The sequence below is a fragment of the Copadichromis virginalis genome, linkage group LG4 (assembly GCF_057382275.1).
Source record: "Copadichromis virginalis isolate Kocher_CV1m ecotype Utaka linkage group LG4, C_Virginalis_male_GT1.1, whole genome shotgun sequence".
Taxonomy (NCBI): domain Eukaryota; kingdom Metazoa; phylum Chordata; class Actinopteri; order Cichliformes; family Cichlidae; genus Copadichromis; species Copadichromis virginalis.
The window spans coordinates 6,777,762-6,794,571 of NC_140621.1; the positions used below are offsets into that span (position 1 = coordinate 6,777,762).

General features: G+C 39.1%; 1 protein-coding gene across 1 annotated transcript in view; it reads right to left on the minus strand.

Moving 5' to 3' along the window:
• Window positions 1-15,390, minus strand: part of LOC146710708 (carbonic anhydrase-related protein 10-like) — a 145,422-nt gene extending 130,032 nt beyond the window's left edge. Inside the window, exons 1-2 of the mRNA XM_085453303.1 lie at window positions 14,946-15,390; window positions 7,679-7,753 (exon numbers count right to left, since the gene is read on the minus strand). Coding sequence (XP_085309429.1) covers window positions 7,679-7,753; window positions 14,946-15,006 — 136 coding nt within the window. The 5' untranslated portion in view covers window positions 15,007-15,390. The remainder of the gene's footprint in view (window positions 1-7,678; window positions 7,754-14,945) is intronic.
• Between the last annotated feature and the right edge of the window lie 1,420 nt (window positions 15,391-16,810).

Genomic DNA, 16,810 nt, shown 5'->3' on the forward strand with positions numbered 1-16,810 from the left:
GATATTGTTTGCTATGTCCTCTTAGAGGGATGTAGCAAAAAATGAGGTACTTCACAAAGGAAACACACACGTTGCCACTTCTAACAGAAAATATGTGTGTTGGAGAATGGCAGCTTGACAGTTTATTCAGTTTGCTGCACGGAGCCAAGGAACTGGAAGTTTAAAAGGAATACAGAAACCAGTCTCACCAGTTTGCAGGCAAAAAAATAAATAAATACACATTTATAGCACAGCAGATTCTTTTTGAAGAATTCAGATTTGAAAAAAATGAAAGGATTTAGTACAGGTGTCACGAAGTTTGAGTTTATTTGAAGAAGGTTCAAAATGGCAGAGCTGAATGTAATTTTTATTTCTTATTGCAAAAGAAATACATCAAATCAAGTGTTTACCTCATTTATCCTTCCACTGTAGAGTGTATTCACATAAAAAGGACATTTGAATAATTTGAGACTGCGTTTAAATCTTCCAAAAAGACATACAAGAGAATAACATGTGGTGTGTGCTGTGTGATACTATACTACTAAGAATGTTGAGCCTTAGTGTGAGTGAAAATTTAGTATTTTCAGGTATCGTCTGTTAATTTGCATTAAATTGCAATAAAAGGTGGCAGACTAAATGCTGACGTTGATGCAGTGTTCCATCTTTTATATACAGTCTATGGTAACACCGCAGTGATAATCTTATAATGCTGTGCCACTAAAGGAACAATAAGGTACTTTTGTATCTCGATTCGCTGTGCTTACATGTTCAAAGGTTTTAAGTACAACACTGTTAATTATTCCATTGGATCTCTTATTTGTAGCAGACTGTAACTGAGAATGATGGGAATGTCCTAAGTTATTAACCTAAGTGGGCAGAAGAAAAAAGCTCTTCTAGTCTTTGGAAGCTTTTCAAAGAATGAGATAAATTAATGTGATAAACTACTTTTCCTATGGTATCCAACTGAAGTTCAGAAATATACTGAAATTTGAAAATAAAAATGTCAACCTCAGAGTGGGACTAGAGCAAAGGTCAGAGATTCATCAGAGATGAACAAAGACTATCTGCTTTGGTGTGATGAAAATCTGTTAAACACATGTTTAAATATTTCCAAAGATCAACAGACTCAAACTTTTAGCCCCAGAATCAGTCGACATAGCTAAGAAAATTAACTGAAGTAACACAAGCAGAGATTTCCTGACTTAGCCTGCAGTATGAGTCATACTCAAAAAGTCTTTAAATCTCATAGTTCTTATAACAGGTTTCTCTCCTTGGACTGATAAAGGCCCATTTCAATTACATGCTTGTGTTTGCAGACTCCGATCCACAGCGCAGATAACCCTGACGAACTCATACTCAGACTTTAGGAAGAACGACCCCAGAGCCGTAGAAGATAAATGGGACTCACCATGGCTACAAGTAGTCATTTTATAACATAAGTAGCTGAACACAAGTTTCCATTCACTGTTCACTGAGTTCCCCTTATTTACCCAGGATGAGCATTTAGTCATATTACTGTTACTACTTTACTGCACTGTAGAAAGATCTGAAATCATTCTGACATATATACTGCACAAAATTCAAGATTCTCATAATGACACTCCCTGACTAAACTAATATTTTATTCAGTTTTTTTTATATAAACCATAGTTTTGACTGCTGCTGTCAAAACAAGCCAAAGTTAACATTAAAAGGTCCACATTAACCTAAACCAAAATCCAATCAAGTCATTTTCATCCCCAAACAAAAATTAAAATTACTTATATAAAATAAGAAGAATAAAGTCAGAAAATAAAGCTAACAGTAGAAATCAGGACTCTGACATTTTGTTCCACGCAGGATACAAACATCTGTCAACTGGTATTTATAGACCTACAAAGTCTGTATTAAAAAGCTGGAGGTGGCATTAAGTAGCAGCATTACCCGCTGGGAAAATCTGCATCTTGCACTTTGTCTTGCTCTTTTCCCCCACCTGCTTTCAGGTGCAGTATATGTAATAAAAACTAATTGGTCAGCGTTTGGAATGGAGATACAATTTACATGTGTATGTCCTATGGGTAATTATCTGAGGGCCATAAAGGTCCATATGTGCCCCTAAGCAGTAAAAGGTAAATGTGTACACCATCTTCACTATATTTTAAGGCACCCCTGCACAGAGTTAGCAATTAGCTGGAGTACAGGAGTATTTGACAAAACAAAAGGTTATGCTATGAATTTTGTTGAGTGTGCAAAATGTGTCATTTTTTTGTTAACACGTTTAATGTAAAATCTTTAATTTGATACTTGCTAATGACTTTAGCTACAGTGCGTCTTCACTGCTACCACACAAATTACAGTATCAGTTGGATCATTAATTTACAGCACATTTTGGGTCATCTCTGTTTTCTGCATTGCTGTCATAGGTGAAAGTCTGCTCTGTTACTCTTTAGAAGAATAATCTTAAAACTTGTGATTTCAGTTTTTGTTCACGCTCAGACAGGCTGCTTGAGTCTGTTTGCTTTTAGCTTATTGCTAGTCTTCCACATTAAAGATGAAATACACCAAGACCAACATGGTGTTTTCTGTTACCATGACATTTTAGGTTAGTGTGACCTACAAAATATAACCTCTGTCTATTTTCCACATGTCCACTTAAATGTTCACTGAGGAAATGGCCTTATCAGCCATCGTCAACCACTGCGCACAGTCCAGGTTTCCTCTGGCTCTGAATGGCCCTCAAGATGTGAGCAAATTCAAGTGAATGACAGCAACATCTCTTGGCCACTCAGGCTAGAATGAAGACTGAGCTGCAGGGAACAAGCAAAAGGAGAGAAATGAGCAGGATAACAAAGAAAGAGATGGAGAGAAAAGGGTGGGTGACTGGGCCAGAATCTGGATATGCTGGAGAAAAGGAGACAGGAAAATAAGAGCAGAGGCAAACGAAAAGCAGACGAGTGGACCAGCCATAAGCATAGGGGAAACCAAGGAATGAAGGAGGAGGAGAGAAGCTGAAAGGGCAGAGGAGATGAGAGAGAATAAAGCCAAGGGGAGGGAGAAGATGAAAGGAGACAGGGAGACAACCAAACACAGATGTGATCAAATATATATAAGAAATGTACAACGAAAGGATGAACCTGGCGCCCCTTAGAGTCTGATGCAAGGAAAGAGAGATGGGGAGAGAAAGCATGAGAGAAAGTTGAAGCCTAATGCTCACCGAATAACTAATGCAAATATCAAATTGACTGTTTAATTGTTAAATTGTTAAATTGTTAAATTGTTAAATTGACTGCCCACTGCTTCACTGAGTGAATGGGTCAAATGCAGAGAAAAACAAGTAATTTCCCCATGGGGATCAATAAAGTATCCATTATTATTATTATTATTAAATGAGTTCATATTTTTAGGTTGATTCAGAAGCACATTGTAAAACATACCTTATCATTATATTAAAGTGAAATCTCATTGTTAGATCACTTTGAAACCTAGAAAAATTAGTTGTTCTAACTTGACGTCCTTTGAATTGAAAGCATAATTGCAATGCAAAGACACTGCGAGCAGCTTAAAGCCGTCTTTGTAATGACTGGTATAAAAGAAAGGAACGGCTGCAGCTGAAAATCCTTCAAACATAATTAGTTTTTCTCGGTTGGAATCAGTATAAGTGAAAATACAACAGCTTTACACAACTGGCCATATAAACCACTCAAGCATTACAGCAATATCAACTGTGATATTGGCTCCCTGTGTGAGGCCAGATCACCTTTGACCCCTTGGAGGCAGGAACTCTGAGGACTGTTTTGTCGTGCCATTGCAGCAGGTTCTTTGGATCCTGTGGGTTGTGGGTGGATCATCCTTGTTATGCCACTTCTAAAGAAGGCTCAGTCAGCCTGTGCTGGGTCACGCACCTCGGGCTCTCTTTCATGTTTCTTGAGTCGCGCTTTAACAGTTTTTGCGGCATTTTGGTACATATCGTCTTGCTGGGAGAGGCTGCTGTTGCCATGGGTGTGTTTGTGTGTCCTTGGCTTGTAACTGTATTTATGTGGGTGGTAGGTGTCAAAGTAACTTACACGTGAATGCCAGGACCCAAGGTTTGCCAGCAGAACATTGCATTGTAACTGGTAGTCAGTATTTTTCTACTGCAAAAGTGCTTTAATGTTAAGATTGATTGGAACTGAACTACCAGAAACAGTGGCACAAGTAGCATATTTCAAATCAAACCAAAAACTAGAACGCTTCAAAAATATTTTTAACTAGGCTAAACCACCAAAGAAATATCCAATCAGAATACTGCTTAATATTGTTAGAAGAAAGTAAAAGAAGATAATTTGTTACAGTTTATCATTATTTTTTTTCTCTGTAGTTTTTTCACACTAAAAACTACTTTTGGGTGCTTGGTTAGCAGATGTGCCTCACTTTTACCATAACCAGGTCTGAAAAGGACGCCTTGTACCACCAGTGTAATAATATACATCCTGGGAACGAGAACAGGCTCTTGCTTCTTTTTACTTCAAAAATCGATATAGGGTAATCAGTTTACTCAGGGCCATGTGAACATTTGCTTTTTGCTTTAACTTGGAGATCTAGCGGGCTGCGCCAGTTAACCAATCTCCAGCTTCGAATAAGTCACATCTGATGATTCATTAACTGTTCATTTTGACAGTCATTTCTAGCTTGGTGAGCCAAGTATGGATACAAAAAATAAGTACCGTTTAAATTATGTGACATCTTGCTGGCGTTCCTGGTGGATATGAGATTATTTTCTCAGTATAGGTGCTGTTGGTTCAACCTGTGAAGTGAAGTGGAGGACCAGAGATACTTGTTGCCATATACGTCTGCCAAAGGCTCTCCGGTGTTGCATGGTTTCTGCGGTGCATACTGTATCTCGTGTTATATTTAGTTTTGTATTTTACGGTGCCAAAGAAATAGCTCATGAGCTAACCACAGTAGCAATGCCAGACTCCTTCCTCTCTGCCTCCTCTTATCTGTTATTCTGAAAATCTCAGTGTTTACGACAAAGTAGCCCAGTAGTTGGCTCATTTGTGCTCCCTACAAAATCTGGTGGAGCATCTCACAGTAATCTCGCTCTAGAGGCTATATGAATTTGTGTTTCTCTTTAGAGGTTGCAGACACTCATCTCAGTCCATTTTCCTTTTGAAAAACACCCACAGCTGTGTCCCTCTCTTATCTCAGCCTGTGTATCTCATGAGGGTGCAAAGGTGATCACAGCAAATACGCACAAGATGACAGTGAACTGAGTTTTGAATACCATTCCATTTTCTTTCTTTTTTTCTGCTGACTACATTCCCACTTTACTCTCCAAAAACAGCTTGAAGCAGGCATTTCTCCTGTGCTGGCACAGCACTCACACAAAGCAAGAAGAAAGGTGCCATGTGAAAGTAGATCGAGGGTGAAAAAGCAGTAGTCAAAGTCGGGCTACGCTCGCTGATGTGATGAGCCTACTGACAGTCTCAAATTTCCCAGAAGGCAATTCACACATGCACACACACACAATCACACTTCTTCATTTGGAATTATTTCAGTCTCATTCTAAAACAGGAGGCGCAGCATCTAAAAGCACGACTCTTGCACGACCATGAAAGTACAACTCCAAATTAAACTCAGCTGATTTCAAAGTAATTATAAAATTATCCCAGCTCCTTCTACACGTGCAGAGGCACAGCGAGGAAGATCAGCTGCAGTGCCTCGGCAACTCCATTACCTTGGCTCGAGTTAATTAATTGCATGTGACAGGCAGAAGTATAAAGGTGAATGAATGTGCCCCTCATCTACATCATCTCCAAAGTCATTTACTAATACAGTCTGTGATCGCTGGCCCTGATGTCAACACGAAAAGAATGTTGATGTTGAAAGATACTGCAAAACCCTGCATCACGTTGAGTGATGAAATCTCTCCAGTAGCTACAGACAGCATCGACACCAGAGTGAAGAAGAAAAAAGGGAATGTATGACTACAAGGACAATAAGCTTCAAACCCCTTATTTCGGGGTCATGTTAGTAAAGCATTGGATCGTACATATAGGTGTGCTTTCCCTTTTCTCACGTTACAGAAAAAAAAATCACTTACTTGCATTAAGAACATTTGTACCAGAATCAAAGAAAAACCACCACATGGGGCTGCTTGAATCTTTTAAAAAGGACCTCAAATCAACACGCGACTCTTCATTATTATGCAGAACAACAACCAGTACATATTAAATTTCTTCAAGACCTTTTTTGTCATTATTGTTAATGACTATTCTGTTTGTTTATGATTTCCTTCTTTGACTATTGTGCAGTCAAACACAGGCAGCCCCTTTTCTTTGACTCTTTGCAGCGACAGTAAAGGCATTCATTAACTCATTATACATATTAAAGACACAGCAGGCTTCCGTCATGAATGCATAAAAATAAAAGTAACTGTAGATTTCAGTGTGTGCTTGTTTGTCGGAGTCAAAACTTAATAAATTGAGTGAACTCAGCACGTGCTATTCAGACAGAAAGACACGAAGCAAAAGGACTGCAGGAAGTGAAACGAAAGCCACTTGTTGCTGCTGAATTAGCCTTTCAGCTGTTTTTTAAAGAAAAAGCAAGTTATTGCTTATGTTAACAAAAAAAATAGTAAAAATGTAACTTACAAAAAAAGGCGCTCCTTCCTACCGAGGGTAAACTTGGAAAAAGATGTTGAAAACACAACTTTCCTCAAAACAATGTGAAGATATGGCTCAAAAATTGAAAAGTAAAAGGCTTTTAAGATCACCAAAAAGACATTTAGAAAAAGACAGCCCTTTTCATCCAAGTTTCTTTGAAAAGATAAAGGGCACACTTCCTCCTCAACAGCTCTACAGACTCCTCAGGCAAACAGCAGATTCAGCCAAAGACCTTCCTGTGATGTGACCTTGTTAAACACTACATCACAATGCTGTTGTAGCATGTGGGAACCATAAGTTGTGATTGTCCCGAGGCTTGTACAAATGAGCTCCCCGTTCAGCACACACTGAGCAGAACCACATCAGAATAAATGTACATATGCATTTAATATTTTAACAAATGCTGCTGAGTAACATTACCTTGTATAACTGGAGTGGATGTCTAACACCACCCCACAGCCAAAAAAGCTTGTTCTTTTAAAAGGAGGAAACATAAAATGTGTTTGTAATTTTATAAAAAATATAGTTAGGTGTCTAATTAAATGTAGCATTACTTTAGTAGCCCCCAAAGTCAAGCTTAGCATCAATCCTGGTGGATCAGCTGACACCTTTCTCCATATCCAATTGATAAATTTCATATATGGCCAACTTTTTGACCTGCTTTAGCTTGCCTATGATTACTCCACACTCCAACCCACTATGCAAACCACCACCACTCCAGTCTTTCATGCTTGGTTAGGCCCAGTCACACCGGTCTAGAGACCAGTCGGCAACTGTCTGGAAACCACCTGTAACCAGGGAAACGCCTATGGGTACATCACTGTTGCTAAGTTCTAAAGACTTTAATGAAGCCAAATTTTGATTGGGTCTAAAATGCAGTGTTAACAACACACATGCATGTGTGGTACACAAATATGCAACTTAATAATCAGCTTCATTTGTTAAATTCAAAGATTTTGAATTTTATTTAACAAACTATGATCCAAAAAATGAAACCCTTGTGTCAGTGACTAACATCTTTACACATTTGATCTGGTGTTGAACCATTGTATTTGACTTTGATGGAGATCATTTACCTGGAACAAAGCTCCCCTGGACAACATCCTTATATGCCCACCAACTGTCATCAAGCTTGGATGTAATAGGCTGAGCTGCAGGGAAAAAGAGAAGGAGACAACATTTTATAGCACTTTCACGCATCAATCCCACATCAGTTTGACTCTGCTTAACCTACAGACTGGAATGAAATAGGTTACGCAAACACTGTTAACGCCTCTGCAGCTGTAACACTGCAGACAATGACATGGACGTCACTACCTGACGCAACTCCCTTCTCCCTAAATAGTCCACAACTTTAGTAAATTTAGCACTACTATAAAAAAAAGTGTACCCCTTGTTTTGTACAAAATGATCTGTATAATATAGAATCTGAGGATAAAAAGATGGAGTAGTTAGTGCTGTTCCCTCGCAGCACGAAGGTCCTGTATTTGACTCCACCACCTGCATGTAGGGCTGTGCAATATGACCAAAATCTCATATCCCAATATAAGACATTTCTCATCCCGATAACGATATATATCACAAAATTGTGCTTTTTCTGTCAATTCTGTGAATCTCAGGCAACTCAACTTGTGTGAAGTGTTTTCAGCGGGACGTCGTGTACCTGGAGTCGAGTGTTTTGACCAATGTTTATATATTTTTAGATATAACCTGTAAAGGCCGCCATTTTCTTTGTGAGTATTTATTACACGGCGTGCTGCTGGTAAAAGCTTGTTCTAACGTTTGAGTCTAAGGTTTATTTTGAGCACCTGACGGCTCTTTTTTGCTTCTCATCCATAAACTCTATCCATACTCTTCTACAGGATTCTTGCATAGGTGGTAGAAGAGGTTTGTCATGTTTGAGTCTGTGGTGGGGATCAGTTTGCAGCAAAATTTGCATAGTACAGCTTTCTGGTCCATGTCAGACCATGTCAAACCATGTCCATGCTACAGAGGTAGCCCCTCGTTTAGGAATAAGGTCCTTGATTTGTTTTGACTGGTCCTTCTGTTTGGAGCTACCTGGTTCTGCCTCATCTTCACTGGCCATGCTGGTATTCTCTGTCCCTGCATCCACATAGTGACCCATCCAAACGATGAAAAATTATTGCCGTAAACAGTGTATTTTGCAACACCACGAAACAAACAATAGTGTATAATATGAAACGATAAATGTTTTCATTTCCTCATCCAATATATTTCATCATATCGCACAGCCCTACCTGCCTGGGTTCTCTCCAGGTACTCCGGCTTCCCCCCACAGTCCAAACACATGCAGTTAGTGGGGTTTGGTTAAAGGGTGATTCTAAATTGCCCATAGGTGTGAATGTGAGCGTGAATCTGTGTTGTTCCTACATCACATTGGCAGATTGTCCAGAGTGTACTCTGTCTAGGGCTGTGCGATATGGCCTAAAATCCATATCGCGATATAATCTGAAGCACATGCGGTAACGATATATATCGCGATATATTCTTTTCTTCTGTATAACGTATTTTCCACACTATAAGGCACACTTAAAATCCTTTAATTTTCTCAAAAATCGAGAGTGTGCCTTATGTATGAATTCTGGTTGTGCTTACTGACCTCGAACCGATTTTGGCGTGCAGAAATCTGTTAAAAAATGTTTTGATCGATTGTCACAGCATTACGGCTGCCGTAGTGAGGAACTTCGCGGAGTAATCTTGGTCCAAAACTCCGTCCGCTTCAGGTCCCAAATCAAACGAACACTGAGAGTTAAAAACAGTCTAAATTCTTTCATCTTTAATAAAATCATCAGCATTGCTGCTTTAGCAGGCGTAACAATTAAGTTTAACATCCATGCATCCATGAAAACAGAATTTATTAAATTTAACGGAGTTAGAAGTTAACAGGAAGTTAGCTCGCTAGTTTCCACCTAAACATGACATGCCATGTTCTGACTGAGAGATTTTTGAAACTAATTAAAACGTACAGCTCTGCTATCACTTCCAACATAAATGAAGACAGGAAACTAAACAGCAGTGGCATTTGCAGGGTTACTGAAGTTGGACTACCTGGTATATAATGTTGTGCTACGTGATTGCTAGCAACACAGCTATGTTAGCATAACATTAGCACAGTGAAGCTGGAGGATGAACGCCAACTTTTCTTCCACTCGATAAAAGTTAACGTGAGGGATTCTGGTCATTAGGGACAAATGTAATCGCATAGCAGGATGCTATACACGGGCCAAACGTCAGTCAGGAGAACAACTGAGATTATTCATCCACAATACGAGGTTAGTTATTAATATACTGCAACAACATGGGAATAGAGCAGCTGCGAGAGAATTCAACATTAATGAATCAATGTTACGGAAGTGGAGGAAGCGCCGTTTTTGGCTTTTCACCATATTTCAAAAGTGCTTCATCTCTTTGCTATGACTGTCGCCCGGCATAATTTGCAGATGATAATGGTTGGATGCTTCCGACCAAAACAGGCGCAGCTTGATTACATCATCAACATGCGCTATCGCAATAGACCAGTATAGTCAAAATCTCTATTGTTGGCCAAATTTATATCGTTTCTATCGTATATCGTTTCTATCGCCCACCCCTAACTCTGTCTAATACTGAGAACTGAAGACATGAATGGGAAACAAACAGTGCAGAGAGACAACAGCAGCCCAGCGGAAGGTATCTAAGGCATAAACAGATGTAAGTGTTGCAGCAGAGGCTGATGAGAAACAGGAAAAACAGGAAAAATAGTAAGAATGTGCAATAATCCTTTCTGGCATCGTTGTATTTTTACTCAGTTGTATATAGCATTCGTATTCTATTTTTATCTTATTGTATATTTTTATTCTATTTTATTCTACTGTATATAGTATATTATTTTATTCTATTCTGTACAGCTGTGTACTGTATTTATTCTTATTGTATTCTAATTTTTGCGTCATAACTTTTGCACTGTCCACTTCCTGCTGTGACAAAACAAATTTCCCACGTGTGGGACTAATAAAGGTTATCTTATCTTATCTTATCTTAAGAAGTGAACTGCAGTTTTTTTGTTCATCCAATTCCCTGCATCACGAAAAAAGAAAATGTAGTATGGTCCCAGGATAAAAAAAAAAACTGGCTTCACTCTGGCCCTGGCTTCTGTCATTCGAAGAGAACTGCATCTGATCGTGCCGGCAATTATTTGGCGCCTATATGTATAACTTGGAAAACTAGAAATGCATTAATTGTAATTTTTAATTTTCTTGGCCAATCCTGGTTTCCTGTTTTGCTCCTGCCAATTCCAATTTTGGCTGATTTAGATCTTTCAAGAACTACAATCCACTGCTTACATAACTTTAAGATTTCGTTAACAGAATTTTCAATTCATGTACACAATAAAACAATGATTTCTATTGTTTTCTATGACTGCAACCAATTACAGTGACTATCAAGAAAATCTCACGAGTTAGTCCAGGTTACTGGAAAGGGCTTTTCATATAAATAACATCCAGTGGCAGTGAGAACACTATCCTTTGGTTTGAGTTTGTTTCTGTGCTACTTTAACTTTTTATTAGCTAGCTAGCTTTGGCACTCCATCCTCTTTTCCATTTTCCTCTTTTATCGCAGCAAAAATGCCAAAGTTTGAGCCTTAAAATCACACTCCAAAGCAGGTTTTTGACATCATCGTAGCTGCCTCCATCTTTTATACTTTCTGTTTATTCATCTATCATAAGAATCGCATATTCTTCCTGTTTTAGTAAGGTCTCAGTCACACAGGTCTAGAGACCAGTCAGCCATTCCCAGCAACGTCTCCTCTCAAGAGAAAATTGTATATCAACCAGTTAGCCTTACCACTGAAATCAACACATTTCAAAAGGTGGAACTTTTAGTTTGGAGGCAAATGGTCTCCAGTTGCACTTTGTATCAGTCTTTTTCAAGTTTCACTACGACTCAGTGGTTAGTTACCGAACATTTGCAGATAAGTTGTCTTCCATGCAAACTGTGTAATCGCAATCGCAAGGTTTTCAGTGCACTACCTCTTTCCAAATGATTTCACCTAGCAACAGCAACCACTCTCCCAGAACCACTCACCAATTCCTCAGGGAAAACTCATTTTTCCCTAGCAACCACTGGTTGCCAGGCGGTCACTAACCGTTCCCTAGGCCTGTGTAGCTGTGCCCTGAAGAGTAGCTACCTCCAACATGTGTGCCAAAACTACTACATCTGTTCACTGGAAACACTGGCACCAGATTGATGTCCAGTCCCAGGTAGACAGCAAACAAGTTGGCCCAGCTGGGAACAGTGTTGTGTTCAATATTATTAAACTGGGAAACTGGGAATGCATACAGACAAAGTAAAAACTCAAATTATACTTTAAAGCTAATATTATAAACAGCACACATTTCTAACAAACTTAATGCTAGCAAACTGACATGTCCTAATCTAATGATCACATTAGGAGTAAAGGTGACAAACATGCTGCATAAACAAGTTGAAAGTAGTAGAACTTTGACAGTCTGGCAGAAGGTACAGCAAAAATAGCTGATATTTAAACTAGAGGGCTAAATGAAGAAAGCAGGTGCAGGTGTGCAAAGAGGGTGCAGTCAGCTGTTTGAAACACTGAGGATGTCTCGGGCACCTTCAATGTGCAATGTTTGGCTACAGTTAAATGGTATGTTTTAAAGTAAACATGAGAGACAGGTAGGGAAAGAAATAAGGGATTATGTCACCATGACAGATAAATGAACCAGAGTCCTGTAAGTGATTTGAGGAAATATAATAACTACAAGTACTAGAATTTCATTCATCCAAAACTCTTGAGACCAGCCTGCAATCACAACTCACATATATATATATATATATATATATATATATATATATATATATATATATATATATATATATATATATATATATATATAAATAAGACTATCTATCGATAGATAGATAGATAGATAGATAGATAGATAGATAGATAGATAGATAGATAGATAGGTGTGTGTGTGTGTGTGTGTGTGTGTGTGTGTGTGTGTGTGTGTGTGTGTGTGTGTGTGTGTGTGTGTGTGTGTGGAGAGAGAGATGTAATTAAGCTTTCAGTGTAAGTCAAACTGGAGATTTGCTTATGCATGATACATTTATTCCTATGGAAGTTGGTGGTGCACAATTCCTCACACCGTGTATTGTGTGTTTCTAGCCTCAGGCTACCTCTGACTGGGGATTTGCTCAGTTACCATCCAACTCAGCACGTTGTGATCAACCTACCTGGCAGCAGCAGCACAATTAAAACAGGGCTGCCAGGATGTGATGGCTACTTCAGAATAGCAGAACCAGGACACTGACATGTTACAAACGAATTGCAACATGTCAGAAACAGTCGATGCGAAGTCGATGCAGTTAACTACTGAGTAGGTGTGCTATCCTTTCCAAGGACGACTCACATTCCCCATTCTAATGACCTGCATGTCTGTGGACTGACAAACATATTCTTCAGATCTGAACACTGATGTAATAATTCTATTATATTACTACTAACTGGAATCCGATGCTGTAACTAATATTATTATTATTATTATTGAAAAGGTGTGCATACTTTCTTCAGGTAAAATGCTCGGGCCTGATTTTAGCACAAAATTGACTGCCCCTGACTGATTTCAGAATTCATTTCAAGCACAGTTGGATGCCTGATTAACTCCTGAAGCAGTCCCCTACTTTAAAGAACAAGTATCAGCCAGTACTGTCCCCTTGCACCAAAAACATATTATATTTATATTTTATAAATATAAATTATAAAGGTTTTTTCTGCTAGAACCAAGTGTATGCCACCACTACTCTGCACACATCTGTAAAGATGTCGACACAGAGAGCCGCAGCCAGTAGCTGTCTGCTAGGCCTCACCTTCATTAATCAGCAGGTGCTCATACCTTGTATTTTGCATTTTAATTTAATTATCTGACAAATAATATGACCTAATGACCTATGTCAGAGACCATTCAAGAAGTTTGTCTTTCCGCTTTGGTGATTTCATTTTCTTTGCATTTTTTAATCTGTAACTTAGCATTAATTAGCAGGTACATATGTCAGTTGCATCCATAAAGTTAACAGATACAGCTTGCTAACAACCCCGAATGTGGTCATTTGTCAATATGGAAGAAAAAAAAACATGGGAACAACCAAAATGCTATCATTCATGGTTTAAAATGCAGTTTCTAGGAACCAATGTGGCATCCACTGTTGATATGCAGTCTACCGTTTTTCCACTTTTAAATGCAATCAGTCAATTAAAGCACCTTCCATGCAGGTTAGTTCAGTTACTTTACAGATGACTATTGAAGTGAGACACTAAATCACTACTACCTCTTTAAAACTGATCATTTGAGAGAAGAGTGAAATTAAAATATTTGACTCTGAGCCACCCGGTTAGCCCATTAACATGCATGGCTTACAACTCAAACGTTTCTCCTTTTTTGCCATGTTTTATCACAGTGTCTCCACCGAACTGGGTAATTTATACCCAGCCTAATTTGAAATGAAATGAAACATGAAACATGGGCAATGTGTGGAGTGGTACTGATCAGAATGGCCTTTATTGGGGAATTGACACTGTTGTTAGCCTATTCTTTGAGCATCTTTATAGTTTCATTCTGATTTGGAACTATTGTAATGAAGTTATGATACATTATAACGTGTTTATTTGCATTGTTTTTCTTTTGAAGCCTGCAAATCAATGTGAAAATATAATTATGACCAGGCCAGCCAGTCATGTTTTGTTAAGAATCTAAGGTTGGCTGCCTCGACACTGATGAGTAGGAAGGCTTGACTTGTGGGAATCTTGACTAAATGGGTGGTTACCCCTGCTGACAGCACCGCACAGTAGAGCTCTCTGACACATGGGCAGTGAAATTCATGAGCTATATATACTCACAGAGCCTTTGTAGTTTGGGTTCAGGCCACTGTGAGTAGCCTAATCTGAGCTACTACCTCTGTAAAGTGCACGTGTGTGTGTGTGTGTGTGTGTGTGTGTGTGTGTGTGTGTGTGTGTGTGTGTGTGTGTGTGGTTTTGATGAGAGTTCTGCAGCATGCATTTCATGGTCAGGCTCACACCAGCGTGCTGCCCGTATGTCTCTGTGCGAAGAGCCTGTTGACTCATAAAACACACTCAAAGATGAGTAGGCGATGATTTACCTAATTGGCAGATTACTATAGGTCTTTTATCAGCAGCCTAAGTCACTATTATGTAACATTTCAGCAGAGTCTATCTTCTATCACACATGAATGTAGTGTACCCATGCTCCCTTCTATTCCTCATTTGTTAAAAGCTGTGAAGGATGCTGGCTTCTTTCGCTTCCTTACCTGATGAAGTGCAGATGATATATGTTTGCAAAATCACAGCTATATCCCAAACGACATGCATTCTTCGTTTAATTCCTGCTCATTTTCTGATGCTGCTGCTGAGTCGCACTTGTAGATAACAACACGGCCAAACTTTAAGCATTTTCCCCCTCCTCTTCTTCTTTTGGAGCTCGTTATCCCCGTCTCGCTCCTCCCGTGGAGCGCCGTGATGGTTTCAAGCCTCGTAGGACAGATCCGTTCTCACAGCTTCGTCCTCCTTCGCTTTCCGGTTTGGTGTTCGGGCAACATTTCGGTCTTATATTTTTAACAAAATTATTTTTACCAGCGTTCGTCATACATTTATCTCTTAGTCAGTGTGTTCTGTCCTTATAAAATGTCAGCCGTGAAATCCGTTCATGATGCACGCTCCGCTTGTGTTTGGGGCGGGTGGGTGTCTGTGGCGCACCGCCCGCCTGCAGCAGATCAGCAAAACTTCACTGACGACGCAAAACGAACCGAGAGCGCACAATCTGACAGAGAAAGACGCACATTCAAGATAAAACTACATAACAGGGTTATGTCTGAAAAACCAGTGCTCTGTAAATAACTGCTTAAAGAAGGATCATTTAAAAAATAAGCTGAAACATGTTTAGCCGTGCAAAGTGCGTTAGAGCAGGTCCACATGGATAGATGAAGAAAACTTAAAAAACTAACAGAAACAATAACTTTCACATTGTTTTATTCCGACTTCCACGTTTAATAAGTCAAATTCCTGACTGACATGCTGCCACAATAACTGCTGACACTCACTAAGTTAGACCAAGATACAACAACATGCCACAAATCATCCAACTGGCTGCAGCGTGCTGTCTGTAGATGGCCTTGCTAGATGATACTTTTGGCTGTACTGACCTACATAAACACGCTCCGACTTTGTCCCGTGGAAGTTGTGCGACCTCTGGCGTTAGCTGTAAGTTACTATAACTAAACCCCGTCTCGATCCACGCCTTGCTCCTCTCATACAACAAACAACATGGCGACGGAGAAAAGGCTCAGCGTGTGGCTTCATAATAAAAGTTCGTTAATTGGCGTGATTTCAGGATGGAGCAGCGAAGGATTGAACCACCAAGTAGTTCATCATTTTTGGACTACAGCTTAGATAAGAGTTCATTCTCCTCAAACACATGGCAGGTTGTGAATTGTATAACTTAGAATTTATATTACGATTTCATTAAGTGTCACAAAACTGCCATCATGATATTGATATCATCAGTATCAGTGATCATACATGGGTAGCATGTATCAGTCACTTTTTACTAGCATATATTATTAAAAATGTAACATAGTGCACCAATAAATATTAACAAGAGCACTTTGAGAAGCAGGACAGTCTGGATTGCTAAGGTCAATTACCAGCTACAAGCCAGGGGGAAAACACACCAAGGTCAGAAAGATGTTCACATTATTATTTAAAACTTCTGTTAAAAAATAGCCACGTTTTTTGGTTTGTTTGTTGTTTATTTATAAAGGTTTTACACGAATGTGAACTTTGTTTCTCTCATGATAAATTATGTTAAACTAGTCAGCTAGTTATCACTGGGCTGATTTAAATACATGCATCTTTTATTAGGACTGTTCATTTCACAGGTTGTAGTTGTGGATGTGATGCATATAATTACTTGTGTAGCACAAACTGTTTGGCATTTTAATTATGTATGTTAAACTCAGTGATAGCACAGCCCAGCTCTTTGGAAGTCCCACTGTGGGGTTTTATTTGTTTTGGGGGGGTCACGTGCATACTTTAATGCATTTTAAGATGAACACAAGGATCTTGTGTTCTTCCTTCCAAATACTGATATGAATAAGAGCTGCTCCAGATAATGGTG